Source organism: Sinocyclocheilus grahami, unplaced genomic scaffold, assembly GCF_001515645.1.
Source record: "Sinocyclocheilus grahami isolate Dianchi unplaced genomic scaffold, SAMN03320097.WGS_v1.1 scaffold317.1, whole genome shotgun sequence".
Classification (NCBI taxonomy): Eukaryota; Metazoa; Chordata; class Actinopteri; order Cypriniformes; family Cyprinidae; genus Sinocyclocheilus; species Sinocyclocheilus grahami.
In genome coordinates, this window is record NW_015505496.1 from 1014321 (window position 1) to 1030134 (window position 15814).

General features: G+C 39.3%; 1 protein-coding gene across 1 annotated transcript in view; it reads left to right on the forward strand.

The window, feature by feature from the left end:
- wdfy3 (WD repeat and FYVE domain containing 3) overlaps positions 1-15814 on the forward strand; it is a 75505-nt gene that overhangs the window by 10249 nt on the left and 49442 nt on the right. The window contains exons 3-9 of the mRNA XM_016294378.1: positions 345-468; positions 1952-2061; positions 9044-9205; positions 9305-9497; positions 9903-10089; positions 10802-10968; positions 14775-15242. Coding sequence (XP_016149864.1) covers positions 345-468; positions 1952-2061; positions 9044-9205; positions 9305-9497; positions 9903-10089; positions 10802-10968; positions 14775-15242 — 1411 coding nt within the window. The remainder of the gene's footprint in view (positions 1-344; positions 469-1951; positions 2062-9043; positions 9206-9304; positions 9498-9902; positions 10090-10801; positions 10969-14774; positions 15243-15814) is intronic.

The following is a 15814-nucleotide window of genomic DNA, read 5'->3' on the forward strand; positions in this document are numbered from 1 at the left end:
AGACCCATATGAAATGCTGCATATTAGTATGAACACCGCAGTATGTCTCTTGATTTAGATTTCTTCAAACAGCAAGAGGCCTGACAATCTGGATTTGAATATGACAATCTTTCACCTCTTATAACTGTTTGTGCTTTATACTAACTTGATTGGACACTCAGTTGCTGCTATGAAAGCTAAATAACACTATAACTGAGCGTACTGCTCTTCAGACATCAAGGGAGTGACTGTTGATTAAACCTCAGCTTTAACTCAACAGGTTCCCATCTTTGTAGAGGGAAAAAAGATCTGCATGAAAAGAAGGTTGTTTGAGCTCTATAAATGGTGTTTTTTGTGTGTGACAGGTGTTTGGGAACGCTCCACCGAACACAATGAATGAGAAGTTTTCAGACCTGCTGCAGTTCACCACTCAAGTGTCCAGGCTGATGGTGACTGAGATCAGACGGAGAGCGTCCAATAAATCCACAGGTACTTCAACTTCAAACTACTCGAAGATCCTGTTAACACACAAATATGTATTACACAGACCTGGTCCGATCTATTTCATTGTAAGAAAAAATTGTTAGCATGACAAAAGTCATTACAGAATCAGTTATTTTTGAAGCTTAAAGTAAACATTAAAATTCTACCACATTTACTTTTTTTTTTTTATGGATGCCAAACATTGTTTTCTCTTATTTTGTCTGGCTACTTTCTGATATGTAATGCTGACTTTTCCCAATCTATTCAATTCCTGATGGATTAAAACGAGTCTCACGCTTTTTTCCCTCTCGTTTTTATATATGATTTAACTCGGAATTTGGACGTTATATATATATATTTTTAATCATGCCATATGACTTACACAAGGTAACAAGTTTAGAACAACAAGAACAATAAAAATAAGACAAACACCATAAAAACAATAAAATAACCAAAACCAAAGGCCAGAGGGAAATAAAAAATTAGATAATTAAAATTAACAATAAATTATGGTTTAACATTGAAAGCAATTTTTGACTTTGTTTTTTTATGTCCATCAAAGACAAAACATATGAATTATAGTCTTTAAGAAAAATTGACAGTAGCGGTTTCTTACCCAAAAGTTTGCATTTGTGTATAAAAAAAAGTTGCCAAGTATAAACATAAGTTAAATTGTTTGCAAATAGCAATTCACACTGATGCTAAAAAATATATAGATATTTTTTTTTACATTTTTTTATTAAATTTTTATTTTAAAAGTGACTTAATATAAGTTGTATCCACTATTTATAAATAAGTTTTTATAGACATTACATAGACATAAAAGTTGTGTTCCTGAAGAAGTTTATACCTGCTTATACCTGTGCATTCTTGCTTTGATCAGTGAGGAAGACTCAGTCTGGGCTTTATGGTCTCGGGAGTTACTCTGCTGTCAACACAGTGTGTATTGGCAGCTTGTCTTGGCACATGATGTACCGTAATGTTTATTTTTGGTGATGTAATCCACCGTGAACGCATATGCTGCATAGATCCACAAACACCAGACTGAGCATCTTATGACACAAAGGAGTAAGTGCTTAGGCATTTTAGGCAAACTATTGTCATAATACTGATACAATGAAAAGCATAATGTAAAACGTTAATATTGTATTTATTCTATATGTGAGATTTATTTTATTTTTAATGACATTTGATTTCAAAATGTCATTATATGATTACATTTTCGTTGGAGCAGAAAACAACATTCTTCTGAGTAAATCTTATCCTTTGTGAATTCACTGAGGTGTCACGATATTGCATCTCAAAAACAGGCAGCGATGGATGAATGAGAAACGAAACTGCCTGCATGTCATCACCTCTAATTGACTCAGCGTCCTTCCCCAGATGAGGCCAGTCACACACAAGCTGACGTGTGAAAATGGATTTGATCCACATGCGCAGACTGTTTAACGCATCAGTGATTCTGTTTGTGTGTGTGCTCCTCCCACAGAGGCGGCCAGCAGAGCCATTGTGCAGTTTCTGGAGGTAAATCAGAGCGAGGAGGCGAGCCGGGGCTGGATGCTCCTGACCACCATCAACCTGCTGGCCTCCTCAGGACAGGTCTGTGTGTTTAATGTGCAGCAGATGAAACGATCACAAGACGCATTTACAAATGCACTAGAAAAATATATACAGAGACATAAATACACCATTTGTAAACCAAAACTGTGTTTGGAAACCAGCCATGCTAGGTTGGCCTTTCAGCACCCGGCACTTGTTCATACTATCAGCGGCTCTATTGCTTAAATCTAGAAACAGCAGTTGTAGTTTGTTGAGTGTGTGCTTGGTTCACAACTGAGCAAGACCCCTTATGTCGAGGTGCACAGACCTCAGTTATCAGAGAGAGAAACGGCCTTCTCCTAGATCGAGAAACTGGAGAACTTCATGGTGGATGGAAGGATTAGTATGGTGACATTTCCTTAAGTATGTTTTTAGCCCGTGATGGATTTAACCAAGAGCAGGAGAAAGGAGGAATATTCCTCACTCTATAGTGAAAGATGGCTTCTCCAACAATGGTCACAGACCTGAAGACTAAACTTCCAGCTTGTGGCAATGTGAGGATGGTGTCATGGAGGATATGTTTCTCAGACTATTGCTTGCTCAAGCCTACACAGCTTGAAGCCAAGATTACCAAATCATGGGTCACTTTGAAGCCCAGTTTGAAGTGAAAAGTTGTGGTCAGTTACACACCACATAAATGATCTCCAATTACTAGTTGTTTTTCTCACCCTGAAGCACTTCCTCTCTGTATTGAGAGGCCAACATGTATCGATCAAACAGACAGTGCGCCTGTCATGTCATTCATTAGATGAGGAAGGACTGATCCGACTCTCATCCAAAGCTCTTTGAAGTCAGCCAACGGAATAAAGGTGCAGATTTCCCGGCCAGGGGAGGTCATTATGTCAGGAACTCTTGACTAAGTGCCCAAAGTGTATCTCATATATTAGAGCACTTTGGAAGGGCCGATGTAGATTTTATGCATCACAATGAGAATCTGACATCTCATGAAATCTATTTATTAGCAGCTGGTGCTGGATATTTTCTATGTCTTTTACAGTGCATTGTGGGGGTTACAGTATAGCCATGCCATGTAGTAGTAAATGGTTTCCGGGTACTCTGTGTATTTACTCTTGTTAGAAGGGCATGTTTACCACATGGGCATTATTAAAGGGCTGTCTGTGGATGTCCCATAGTCATGTGTTGTATTGACTGAATGGGAATGTTGTAACTACTGTTCCCATAAGAATAAAAACCATTTAAGTTCTTTCGCTTATGAAAAGTGCTGTGGCAGTACCATGGTACAGCCATGAACATGATATTCACATACTCCAAGGTGATTCAAATAATAATTCCTCAAATGTTCACCAATGCAGCATTTATTAGATTAAAAAACAGTAATATTGTGAAATATTATTGTGATTTAAAATATGCCTTTTCTATTTTAATACTTTTTCAAATGTCATTAATTCCTTTGATGGAAAAGCTGAATATTCAGCACCATTACTCCAGTCTTCAGTGTAACATGATCCTTCAGAAATCATTCTTCACAACAAAAGTGTGTATGCTATTTTAATTAGCCCTTTTTTAATGTTCATGTCTCCTTGTGATTTTGTAAGGTTATTTTCCTGCAGTGCAAGTTGTTTGTGTTGGCCTGTTTTAATAAAGTAGGATCTCATTAATTGGCTGAAGTTTTGCCAACATGCTCAAATCTCTCTTAAGTCTGTTGTTGGCTCTAATTTTATTTTGGTTCATATAATCCTTAAGGATCATTTACCTCGATAAGACACTGAAAAGAACTTGTGCACATAAAGATGGAATGCAGAAGTGTAGATTTCCTGTGGCATAATAAGTGCCCTTTCTCTTACACACACACACACAGACTGTCTATTTTTACTTTTTCTACTCCCTCTTTCTGCTTTACTAAGAATATATAATGAACACACTTTCTTGTGTATATGCTGATAAAATCTCCGTGCTGCTATGCACATAAAACACATTTCCACCACCTAAATGCAGACCTCTTGAAATGCGTATCCAGTGATATGGCACAATTTAGAGCTTGTCATAATCCAGAGGATGAGCTTGAATTAATTGGACATGCACCATTATCTTTTCAGGCAGGAGGCTCTAGTTTTGAGAGGTGAAACATGTTTTTGAGGGGTGAAATATGTTTGTATTCTAAGCTGTGAGTTGCAGGCATAAACTGGTGCTCTTGGCAACACCCCCCGCCCCTCAGAAACAACAAAGGTCTTTTCTTTTCTCTCTGTAAGGACGCCCTTCATGCTCTACATTCCCAATGCACCCTCAATTCACCCTCACAGACGCCGTCTCTTATGTCTCATCGTCCCCCACGTTGATGGTCTGCGAGAAGTCCTCCTGCTCGTTCCCTCTTCTATTGGGGTTTTTCTGTCTGACATCATCATTTAGTGACTGTAGGTGTCATGTACACTTGACCCTAGACCACATTGTCCACTAGCATAGCTTCAGTGTTGAGGTTATCTACCACAGAGGGAGTTATTTCGAGTCTTGACCGTCGGCCATAACGGTCCAACTGGTTCAGTTTCTCTCACACATGGACCTTTTGCCTAGGAGGCTTTATTAGTGTAACCGTCTTTAAAGGGGTCATATGATGCGATTTCATGTTTTCCTTTGTCTTTGGAGTGTTAAAGGGATAGTTCACCCAAAAATGAAAATTCTGTCATTAATTACTCACCCTCATGACGCTCCAAACCCGTAAGATCTTCGTTCATCTTCGGAACACAAATTAAGATATTTTTGATGAAATCTGAGAGCTCTCAGACCCTTCCATAGACAGCAACGCAACTGTAATGTTCCCAGGTCCAGAAACGTAGTAAGGACATCGGTAAAACAGTCCATGTGACATCAGTGGCTCAACTTAAGTTTTGCGAAGCTGCAAGAATACTTTTTGAGGTTAAAGAAAACTATTTATTCAACAATTCTTCTCCCCCGAGTTACGTCTTTCGCCATTTTAGAGAGTTTCACAATGCATACGCACGCTTTCCCCTAAGCGTAAACAATGCTGATTACATCGATTACGCTCTTGGGTACTCTCCAAAATGGCAGAAAACGTAACTTGGGGGAGTAGAATTGTTAAATAAATAATTTTTGTTTTCTTTGCGCTCAAAAAGTGTTCTCGTAGCTTCGCAAAACTGAAGTTGAGCCACTGATGTCACATGGACTGTTTTACCGATGTCCTTACTACGTTTCTGGACCTGGGAACATTACAGTTGCGTTGCTCTCTATGCAGGGTCTGAGAGCTCTCACATTTCATCAAAAATATCTTAATTTGTGTTCCGAAGATGAACGGAGGTCTTACGGGTTTGGAACGACATGTGGGTGAGTAATTAATGACAGAATTTTCTTATTGGGGTGAACTAACCCTTTAAAAGCTGTTCGTGCATACAGAAGATCAAAAAAGTCGCAAAGATTAAAGTCTCAAACCCAAAGAGATATTCTTTATAAAAGTGAACGTTCAGCCACGCCTTCCTAAAACGCCTCGTTCAAACACGCCCACATGTCTACGTCACGATGTGGGAAGATTTGCATGACACTGCCCAAATGTATATGCAAAGAAAGAAGGTGTAACTTTGTTTCCGCTGCCGTCATGTTCTGGAGACGCTGTGTTTCGTTGCGAAAGCCAAACTACTTTGTTTGGCCTTCCAACACAACTAGAAGTCAGTGGTTAAGTTTTATTTACAACACTGTTGCAGAACAGTACAACCCAAATATTTGAGTGTGTGCAGCGCATTTTATGGAAGAAAGTTTCCTGAACCTGGTAAGGCATAACATTTGTCACACGCTTGAGGTATTTGGCCAATCACAGAGCACTAGATAGCTGGCCAATCAGAGCACACCGTGCTTTTCAGACCGATGAGCTTTGTAAAAATTGACCGTTTCAGAAAGGCGGGGCATAGAGGAGCAACAATAATGTACAGTATGTGGAAAATAATAATGTGTTTTTTTAACCTTATGCGCATAAACGCATTGCATTACACCAAATACCCCAAATAATGTTATTTTTAGCAACGTCATATGACCCCTTTAATTTTTTTCCAAAACCTCTTAATTGAATGTAAGCGACTATTAATGTTGCTAAATAGTGGGTGTTTTGATTTGACATAGAGTGGTATGATTTATTTTTTGTGCACGTAATGTGTTTACTGGAATGAAAATGCAGAAGTGATTCATCTTCCGTTTCGCTGTCTCATTCTTATGAAAGCAATGAATGTGACATCCATGCATCCTCCATTAAGGCTTGGCACTGCTGGCACTGATTCTTTGGCATTTTCTTAAGACCTGTTCATACCAAGATAATATATATATAAACAAAAATGTATACTTTTATTCAGCAAGTATGCAATTAACTTGATCAAAAGTGACACTTATAATGTTACAAAAAAAGCAAATAGTAAATGCTGATCTTTTGAATTTTTTATTCTTCCTGGGAAAAAAAAAATATTAGGCAGCAGAACTGTTTTCAACAATGATAATTTACATCGATTACGCTCTTGGGTACTCTCCAAAATGGCAGAAAACGTAACTTGGGGGAGTAGAATTGTTAAATAAATAATTTTTGTTTTCTTTGCGCTCAAAAAGTGTTCTCGTAGCTTCGCAAAACTGAAGTTGAGCCACTGATGTCACATGGACTGTTTTACCGATGTCCTTACTACGTTTTTGGACCTGGGAACATTACAGTTCCGTTGCTGTCTATGCAGGGTCTGAGAGCTAAATATCTTAATTTGTGTTCCGAAGATGAACGGAGGTCTTACGGGTTTGGAACGACATGTGGGTGAGTAATTAATGACAGAATTTTCTTATTGGGGTGAACTAACCCTTTAAAAGCTGTTCGTGCATACAGAAGATCAAAAAAGTCGCAAAGATTAAAGTCTCAAACCCAAAGAGATATTCTTTATAAAAGTGAACGTTCAGCCACGCCTTCCTAAAACGCCTCGTTCAAACACGCCCACATGTCTACGTCACGATGTGGGAAGATTTGCATGACACTGCCCAAATGTATATGCAAAGAAAGAAGGTGTAACTTTGTTGCCGCTGCCGTCATGTTCTGGAGACGCTGTGTTTCGTTGCGAAAGCCAAACTACTTTGTTTGGCCTTCCAACACAACTAGAAGTCAGTGGTTAAGTTTTATTTACAACACTGTTGCAGAACAGTACAACCCAAATATTTGAGTGTGTGCAGCGCATTTTATGGAAGAAAGTTTCCTGAACCTGGTAAGGCATAACATTTGTCACACGCTTGAGGTATTTGGCCAATCACAGAGCACTAGATAGCTGGCCAATCAGAGCACACCGTGCTTTTCAGACCGATGAGCTTTGTAAAAATTGACCGTTTCAGAAAGGCGGGGCATAGAGGAGCAACAATAATGTACAGTATGTGGAAAATAATAATGTGTTTTTTTAACCTTATGCGCATAAACGCATTGCATTACACCAAATACCCCAAATAATGTTATTTTTAGCAACGTCATATGACCCCTTTAATTTTTTTCCAAAACCTCTTAATTGAATGTAAGCGACTATTAATGTTGCTAAATAGTGGGTGTTTTGATTTGACATAGAGTGGTATGATTTATTTTTTGTGCACGTAATGTGTTTACTGGAATGAAAATGCAGAAGTGATTCATCTTCCGTTTCGCTGTCTCATTCTTATGAAAGCAATGAATGTGACATCCATGCATCCTCCATTAAGGCTTGGCACTGCTGGCACTGATTCTTTGGCATTTTCTTAAGACCTGTTCATACCAAGATAATATATATATAAACAAAAATGTATACTTTTATTCAGCAAGTATGCAATTAACTTGATCAAAAGTGACACTTATAATGTTACAAAAAAAGCAAATAGTAAATGCTGATCTTTTGAATTTTTTATTCTTCCTGGGAAAAAAAAAATATTAGGCAGCAGAACTGTTTTCAACAATGATAATATTAATAAATGTTTCATGAGCATTTTTCAGTGTTAACAATGATCTTGACCCATTGTGTTTCTGACCCATTGCGAGTAGACAAGCTTTTGTGTGACAGCCTGTGCACACTGCTGCAGACTGGACCTGCAGTGAAAAAGTGCTTGGGTTTTGTGTGTGTGTGTGTGTGAGAGAGAGCGAGAGAGAGAGAGAACTATTAGTTGGATTGTGCTGAATCCTACCACTTCCTGACTTGCTTTAAAAGCAGCTGATGGGATTTTATCCTCTTCATCAGTGTTTCATTGGCACTGGCAGCAGGATCCTGCTCTGATTAGTGTCAGTGTCCACCTGAGCACCTTTAGACATCACTGATCTCCCATATATAGTTATCAGGGTTTTACAAAGGACCTGAGATCCAAACTGTATAATGAGATGCATTGCACAAAACATGTAAACACCAAGTTTAGGTTTACTGTATATCTTCTAGCCCTTTATCAATAGACATAGTTTATTGGATTTAGACAAAAAAGCTTGTAATTATTTACATTACTGTTCAGTTTATTTTAAAATATGTATTCTATTTAAAATCAAAATATATTAATATAGAAAACAGTTCAATTTTAAGAATATGTCACAATGTTGCTGTTTTTACTGTATTGTGGATCAAACAATTGCAGCTTTGGTGAGCATAAGAGACATCTTTCAAAAACATAAAAAATCTTACCGACCCCAAACGGTACATACCGGTACATGTGTGTAATCATTTGTAGTAACAGACAATAGGTTATTCAAGTAAAGGAAGTTGACGTTTACACCTAAGACTTTTTATAATCCTTGTTGTACCGTTCAGTAAGCTGTCTAATGATGATGATGAACATGTTTTAAACATGGTGTTTCATGGGATTACATCAAAACAAACTGACATTTAATCCAAAGTGACTTATTGTTTTTATTTTCCTCCTCTCTAGTCTATCTGTTAACAGTATTGTAGAATATTAAACAGGTTGCCAGTTATTTGTAGTAGCCAGTTCTTGAATACAGAAAAAAACATGATCTGCTCATTATCTGAATTTGATTCCCTCCCCTTCTGTGTTTCTACAGAAAACAGTGGACTGTATGACCACCATGTCGGTGCCCTCCACTCTGGTGAAATGTCTATATTTGTTTTTTGACCTGCCCCACATGCCTGAGGTTCCTGCTGCCACCCAGACTGAGCTTCCTCTGGCGGACCGCAGAGCTCTTTTACAGAAAGTCTTTGTCCAGGTCGGTCTGTCTTTAGGAACAGCATTTTCTCCACAAAATACCCATAAGACATACATATTGAGACCAACTGTGACTTTTTCTTCTGATTGTTCTGCTCAGATCCTGGTGAAGCTGTGCAGTTTTGTGTCTCCGGCAGAAGAGCTGGCCCAGAAGGATGATCTACAGCTGCTCTTCAGTGCCATCACCTCCTGGTGTCCCCCCCACAACCTTCCCTGGAGGAAGAGCGCTGGAGAAGTGCTTACCACCATTTCCCGACACGGCCTCAGCGTCAACGTCGTCAAGTACATCCACGGTAAGTTGCAATGATGATGATTTGACTTCTTTCACTGTGGTTCTTTGCCGTTGCTGTGCATGGATGCATAATACTGACAACGTTTTGCTGCTGGCATCTTATGAACCCTTATAGCATTTTAACCTTACATAACCAGTTAGTCACTGTTGTGCTTTTAGTGTTTTTAGAGGTCAATGTCTGGTGTTTGCAGACGTTTTTGCCCAGAATTGTTACGCTCAAATCTAGGCCCTTAAGAATCTATAATCAAGTCTTACTTTCTGAAAACACACGGATTTAAGTCCTTTGAAGTATGTGAATGTGGAAATGCTGTCTTTAGGCATTTATTGGTTTACTGCCAAAAAAAATGTAAACTGCTTAAAAATTCACAACCAACGTGAAAGTATTTGTTCTGGCTCTCTCTTGCAGAGAAAGAGTGCTTGTCAACGTGCATCCAGAACATGCAGCAGTCAGATGACCTCTCTCCTCTGGAGATTGTGGAGATGTTTGCCGGGCTCTCCTGTTTTCTGAAGGATTCAAGTGATGTCTCTCAGACTCTCCTGGATGACTTCCGCATGTGTCAGGGCTACAACTTCCTCGTAGATCTTATGATCAGGTGACTGATTTGTAATTATTTCTTGCACAAATCTTCAGGGTATGTACTGGTGCATCTCAATAAATTAGAATGTCATGGAAAAGTTCATTTATTTTGTCTAATTTATTGAGATGCACCTGTATGTGAAGAATATATGTGGTCATTGTCTTAAAATAAACCCAGACAGGAGGAGGGTTATTTTGCAGTAATGATCAGCTGACTGTACGTTTTCAGACGTATTACATGAATCCTTACAAAATAAATCAATATTTCATGCTCATTCACAGTATGTTCAAAAGTTTGGAACGATAGTGATCCTTCAGAAATCATTCTAATATGCTGATTCGGTGCTCAAGTAATATTTCTTATTATCAATTGAAAACAGTTGTGCTGCTTAATATTTTTAAGGGTTTATTGATTAATTGAAAGTACAATAAAAGAATAAAACAAATTTTTTGAAATAAACATCTTTTGTTACATTATAAATGTATTTACTGTCAATTGAGTGTGTCCTTGTTGAATGTGATTTATAAAAATAAAAAAAACCCTACTGACCCTAAACTTTAGTGTATTTGAGTTATTTCATTATCTTGCTTATATGCTTACTTAAAGTGTTAGCTTAAAGGGATAGTTCACCCAAAAAAAGGAGTAATTTAAAGGCAATAAGTATAGTTCTTTTGAATTCTGATATGACTGAGAAGTGATATTCTCTGTTATACTTGCTGTATATTAGGTTGGAGCAGGCCAAAGAGGAGGAATCCAAAGATGCTCTAAAGGACCTGGTGAACCTGGTGACCGCTCTGACCACATATGGTGTCAGTGAGCTGAAGCCAGCTGGTCTCACCACTGGAGCACCCTTCCTGCTTCCAGGTTTTGTGGTTCCACAGCCTTCTGGAAAAGGTCAGCCCTCCATAAATTGACATACACTTGACTCGTAACTTATGTCACTGCACAGCTGGGTGTGAAAGTTGGTGATATGAAATTCCGGGGTATGTTGAACTTTGGCGAGGAAGCCTAGAGAAATTGACGTCTTTACAGCATTCAGATGGCAAGTTTACAATGTTGAGGCTTAAGTGGCCTGCATTACTAAAATACTTAAGAGATTTAGTGTGCTTCTATATTTGCAGTCATTCACATTTTTGCATCAGCTGGGATTCTTTAAATGACAGTGACTCTTTAATGATTTTATTTATTTATGTTTCATTTCATTTTTAAAATTGTTTAGATTTTTCTTTTCTTTTAGTTTATTTATTTATTTTTTATAAAAAAATATGGAAATGACCCTTTTTTTAAGAGCTTGCAGGATGAATTAACCCAACTGTAATCAATGGCTGTCTAAACCACTGAGTGAGATTAGCAGTTTTCTTCCTCTCGGCGTTTTCATTTATTAACCACCTCATCTGTGTCTGCTGCTGCCTCCCTTCGTCAGCTAGATTAGTCTTTTAGGCACACAAGGAGAAGAAGGCCCTGCGGTTTCTGAGCGAGAATTAAAACATTAGTGTTCTCTGGCAGTAAATGGCATTAATTGGTCAGGAGGAGGCAAACGGCAGACACCTACTGTGTAATCTGGTTAGGTTATTTGTTTGGCTTGTCTTATGCCTCGCAAGCGCTATTAAATGCTGTAATTAAAATAATGGTGCCAGATTATGTTGTTTATGTATCCAGTCACATCAAGACTTCCTCTTTTCCTACAAGCCAATCACAGAGACCGTTTATTCCCTACTTTGTGGTGTCATTTTCACTCAGCCATCAATAGCACTCAAATAGCATAGAGTTCATAAAGGTTGAATGGACAAGAATACATTTTTAAGGGTTGCGGGGTTGAATGATTAGCTTGTCTTGCTCTATGATCTGATGGCTGGATATTCATAGTTAATATTGCATATTTTTTCTTGAAGCCTAGTTGTACAGCATAATTACTCTTCAGAAAGACCCAATGTAGAAATAGATACCAGTAATGAATTTTGTGCTCCGCGACATCCCACAAATTGAGGAAAAGAAACATGCAGCAAGGGTGGCTATTCAGCAGTGCTGTAGTTGAGACCAGCTCATTTGAGTCCAAATCAAGACCGATGCCAGAAGAGGGTTGAGTCAGTGTCAAGACCGAGTCCACATGCTCCCAAGTCCATGACAACACTAAGACCATGAAAATATGGTCTTGGCCTTGAGTCTGAGTCTTAGGGTGCTTGTTTCGGAACCTGGCATGTTTCCCCCTTTAGCTCGGTTAGTTTGGGCATGTGTGAACAAGGCAATCACGCTCGGATCCACGCCAAAACAATTGGTCCGAGATCGCCTGAACGAGGTGGTCTCAGCTCGATTGAAAACGAACTCTGGAGCGGTTCGGTTGTAGTGAGAAAGCAATCCGATCTAACGGACCAACGAACCAGGCTATATCACAATGTATAATGGGTAATTGCGTAAGTTCTGTAAAAAGCATTAGCTTTGTTGTTTTGCTAATACTTCAAAATGAACCATGTGAATGTCTGTGGGTGAGCACGTCTTCGCCATTCAAAATCAAAGCGCACTTTTTCATTTTATAATGCCGTCTTATTGCTCTTCTTCATAGTATGTGCATTTTAAAAATGTTTTCCCGATGAATCCTGCTCAAAGTGATAAATTATAGGGGTCATATGACGTTGCTAAAAAGAACATTATGTTGTGTATTTGGTGTAATGCAATGTGTTTATGTGGTTTAAGGTTTAAAAAACACATTATTTTCCACATAATGTACATTATTGTTGCGCCTCTATGCCCTGCCTTTCTGAAGCGCGTCGAATTTTACAAAGTTCATCGTTCTGAAAAGCGAGGTGTGCTCTGATTGGCCAGCTATCCAGTGCGTTGTGATTGGCTGAATACCTCAAGCGTGTGATGGAAATGTTACGCCCCTTAACACACTGTGATTCCGTCTCCCGGCAACCAATAAACCAATAAAACCCATTACAAACGAGGCATTTGTTGCATCCAGTGGGGACATAATTACCTATTATAATGACTTATACTGTGTTTTTACACGTTGCTTTGTGTATCGTGCCGCGTAAACATAAAACCATCTCTGCATTTGTGATCTGAGAAATGACAAACAAAAAGCACTACTCTCGTTTGAATTATCAGTGGCAAATTCTTTAAATATAAAAAATGTACTTGCAGGCTGTGAGTCAGAAGCCCAGACTGTACTTGCAAAGTTGGAACTGCCCCACTTTATATAACAACCTTTGAGCACAGACCCATTGTATGCTACTCTGCAGGTTCAGTAAACAGTCTTCCATAAAATGCGTCACACAGCGTCACACACGATGGGCTAGAGTGAGCGGCGGCGAGCTTGAGAACGGCGCAGCCGGCGGATTCGGCAAAGGAGCGGGCTTGCGGCAACCACATGTGACGACCCCGGGCTGGACTCTGCTTCGTCTACGGTGAAAGCCGATCCGGCAATCCACAGTGCGAAGTTGATGTATTTCGTCAGCGACCAGCACGGATCATCTCTAGGCATGACGAAGCAGATATCATCCTCTTTTGGAAGGCCAACCAAAGTAGTTTCGCTTTCACAACTAAACACACAGCATCACCACAACATGGCGCTGGCGGCAACAACAATACTACAGTGAGAATAAAAGTTACACCTTCTTTCTTTGCGTGAACATTTGGGCAGTGTTATGCAAATCTTCCCACACAGTGACGTAGACATGTGGGGGCGTGTTTAAACGAGCCGTTTTAGGAGGGCGTGGACAAGTCTTAACTTTTATAAAGAATATCTCTTTGGATTTGAGACTTTAGTCTTTGCAACTTTACAGATCTTCTTTATGCACCGAGAGCTTGTAACACTCCAAAGAGAAAGGAAACATTGAAATCGCAACATATGACCCCTTTAATATAACGACATCAACGACATCTAAAAAAAACAAAACAATAAGCCCGCGAAGCTGTTGTCGTTCCATCCTGACAGATGACAGCTGTGACAAGCTAGTGGAATCCCGGAAAATAAAGCGTGAAACTTTGACCAACGAGAGAACAGTTTACTCGCGCGTGACTTGTATTAACAAATTTGGTCCGTTTAGAAACATTACCGTGTGAAAGCGAACCGCACCAAGAATAAAAAGCAACATTGTAATAATTGTAATCCCTGTTTCGGAACAAAGCAATCTATCTACAGGTGTGAAAGCACCCTAAGAATGTATTTGCATGGTCTTGGTCTTCTGGGCTCTGACTCGAATGAGCTGGTCTCGATTATGACACTGTTATGATTATTATGTGACTTACTGTACAAGACTTACTGACCTCTTGTTAATAACATAATTATTTGGAAGTTGTCATGAATATACACTTCTGCATTCAGATTGAGAGGAAATTAAAACATGTGAGGTTGTGTGTTACTAGCTTTGCAAGAGTCCACCAAAGTTCACTGGAGTTTCTAGAGTTTCTAGAGTTTCATACTGTCATTAGGACTGTGGTGCTAGTATGCTGCTAAATGAATAGTTCAGCCAAAAATGCACATACCTTTGCTATTTACTCACTATTTATGTTATCTACTTACTATTTACTCACTCCTCATCATCATATTTACTATACTACTTTATTATCGTTGTTCCAAACCTGTATGACTGACTTTCTTCTGTTGAACACAACAGGAGCCATTAGAATAATGCATTGGTTATTTTTTGTCTGTTAACTGTTTACTCATGAGTTCGATTACTTTTTTTTTTTTTTTTCAGGCCACACGGTCAGAAACATCCAGGCTTTCTCTGTGCTTCAGAATGCCTTCTTGAAGGCCAAGAGTGGTCGATTAGCACGTATGATCCTTGAAGCCATTGCTAACATCTACGCCGCAGACTATGCCAACTATTTCATCTTAGAGGCGCAGCATGCGCTATCGCAGTTTGCAGACAGAGTAGCAAAACTACCGGAGGTGCAGTCCAAGTACTTCGAGGTACTGGAGTTTGTCGTCTTCGGACTTAATTATGTACCATGCAAAGAGCTTTTTAGCGTTAGCGTGCTATTAAAGTCGAGCACCTCTTACGGATGCAGCATCACAGCCACCCGCACTCTTCTCAAACTCGGGCGCCACCACCCTGTCTTCAGTGATGTCTTCCGTGAAGTTGGACTGCTGGAAGTGCTAGTTAACCTGCTCCACAAATATGCAGCGCTGCTGAAAGACCCAACGCAAGCCCATGGCGAGCAGGGTAATCATTTGTGAACTAAAATTAAATAATATATATTTGTAAGGGTTATTTAAAGGGATAGTTCACCCAAAAATGAAAATTTGATGTTTATCTGCTTACCCCCAGGGCATCCAAGATGTAGGTGACTTTGTTTCTTCAGTAGAACACAAACGAAGATTTTTAACTCAAACCGTTGCAGTCTGTCAGTCTTATAATGGAAGTGAATGGGAATCACGGCTTTGAGTCAAAAAACAACATACACAAACAAAACCAAATTAATCCCTGCGGCTCGTGACGATACATTGATGTGTAAAGACACGAAACGATCGGTCTATGCAAGAAACTGAACAGTATTTATATCATTTTTTCCTCTGATGCACTGCAATGTCTGAACTGTCCTGAGCGGGTCCTCGACACAGCCGGCGCGTGACGCGTCGTCGTCTTCTTCTTGCTTAACGGTAGATTGCAGACTTATAAGTGCATTACCGCCACCTTTCTCTCAAATGGACCATTGATACTCTATCTACAATCTCAATTAGAACTGTGCTCAGGACAGTTCAGACATTGCAGTGCATCAGAGGTAAAAAATTATA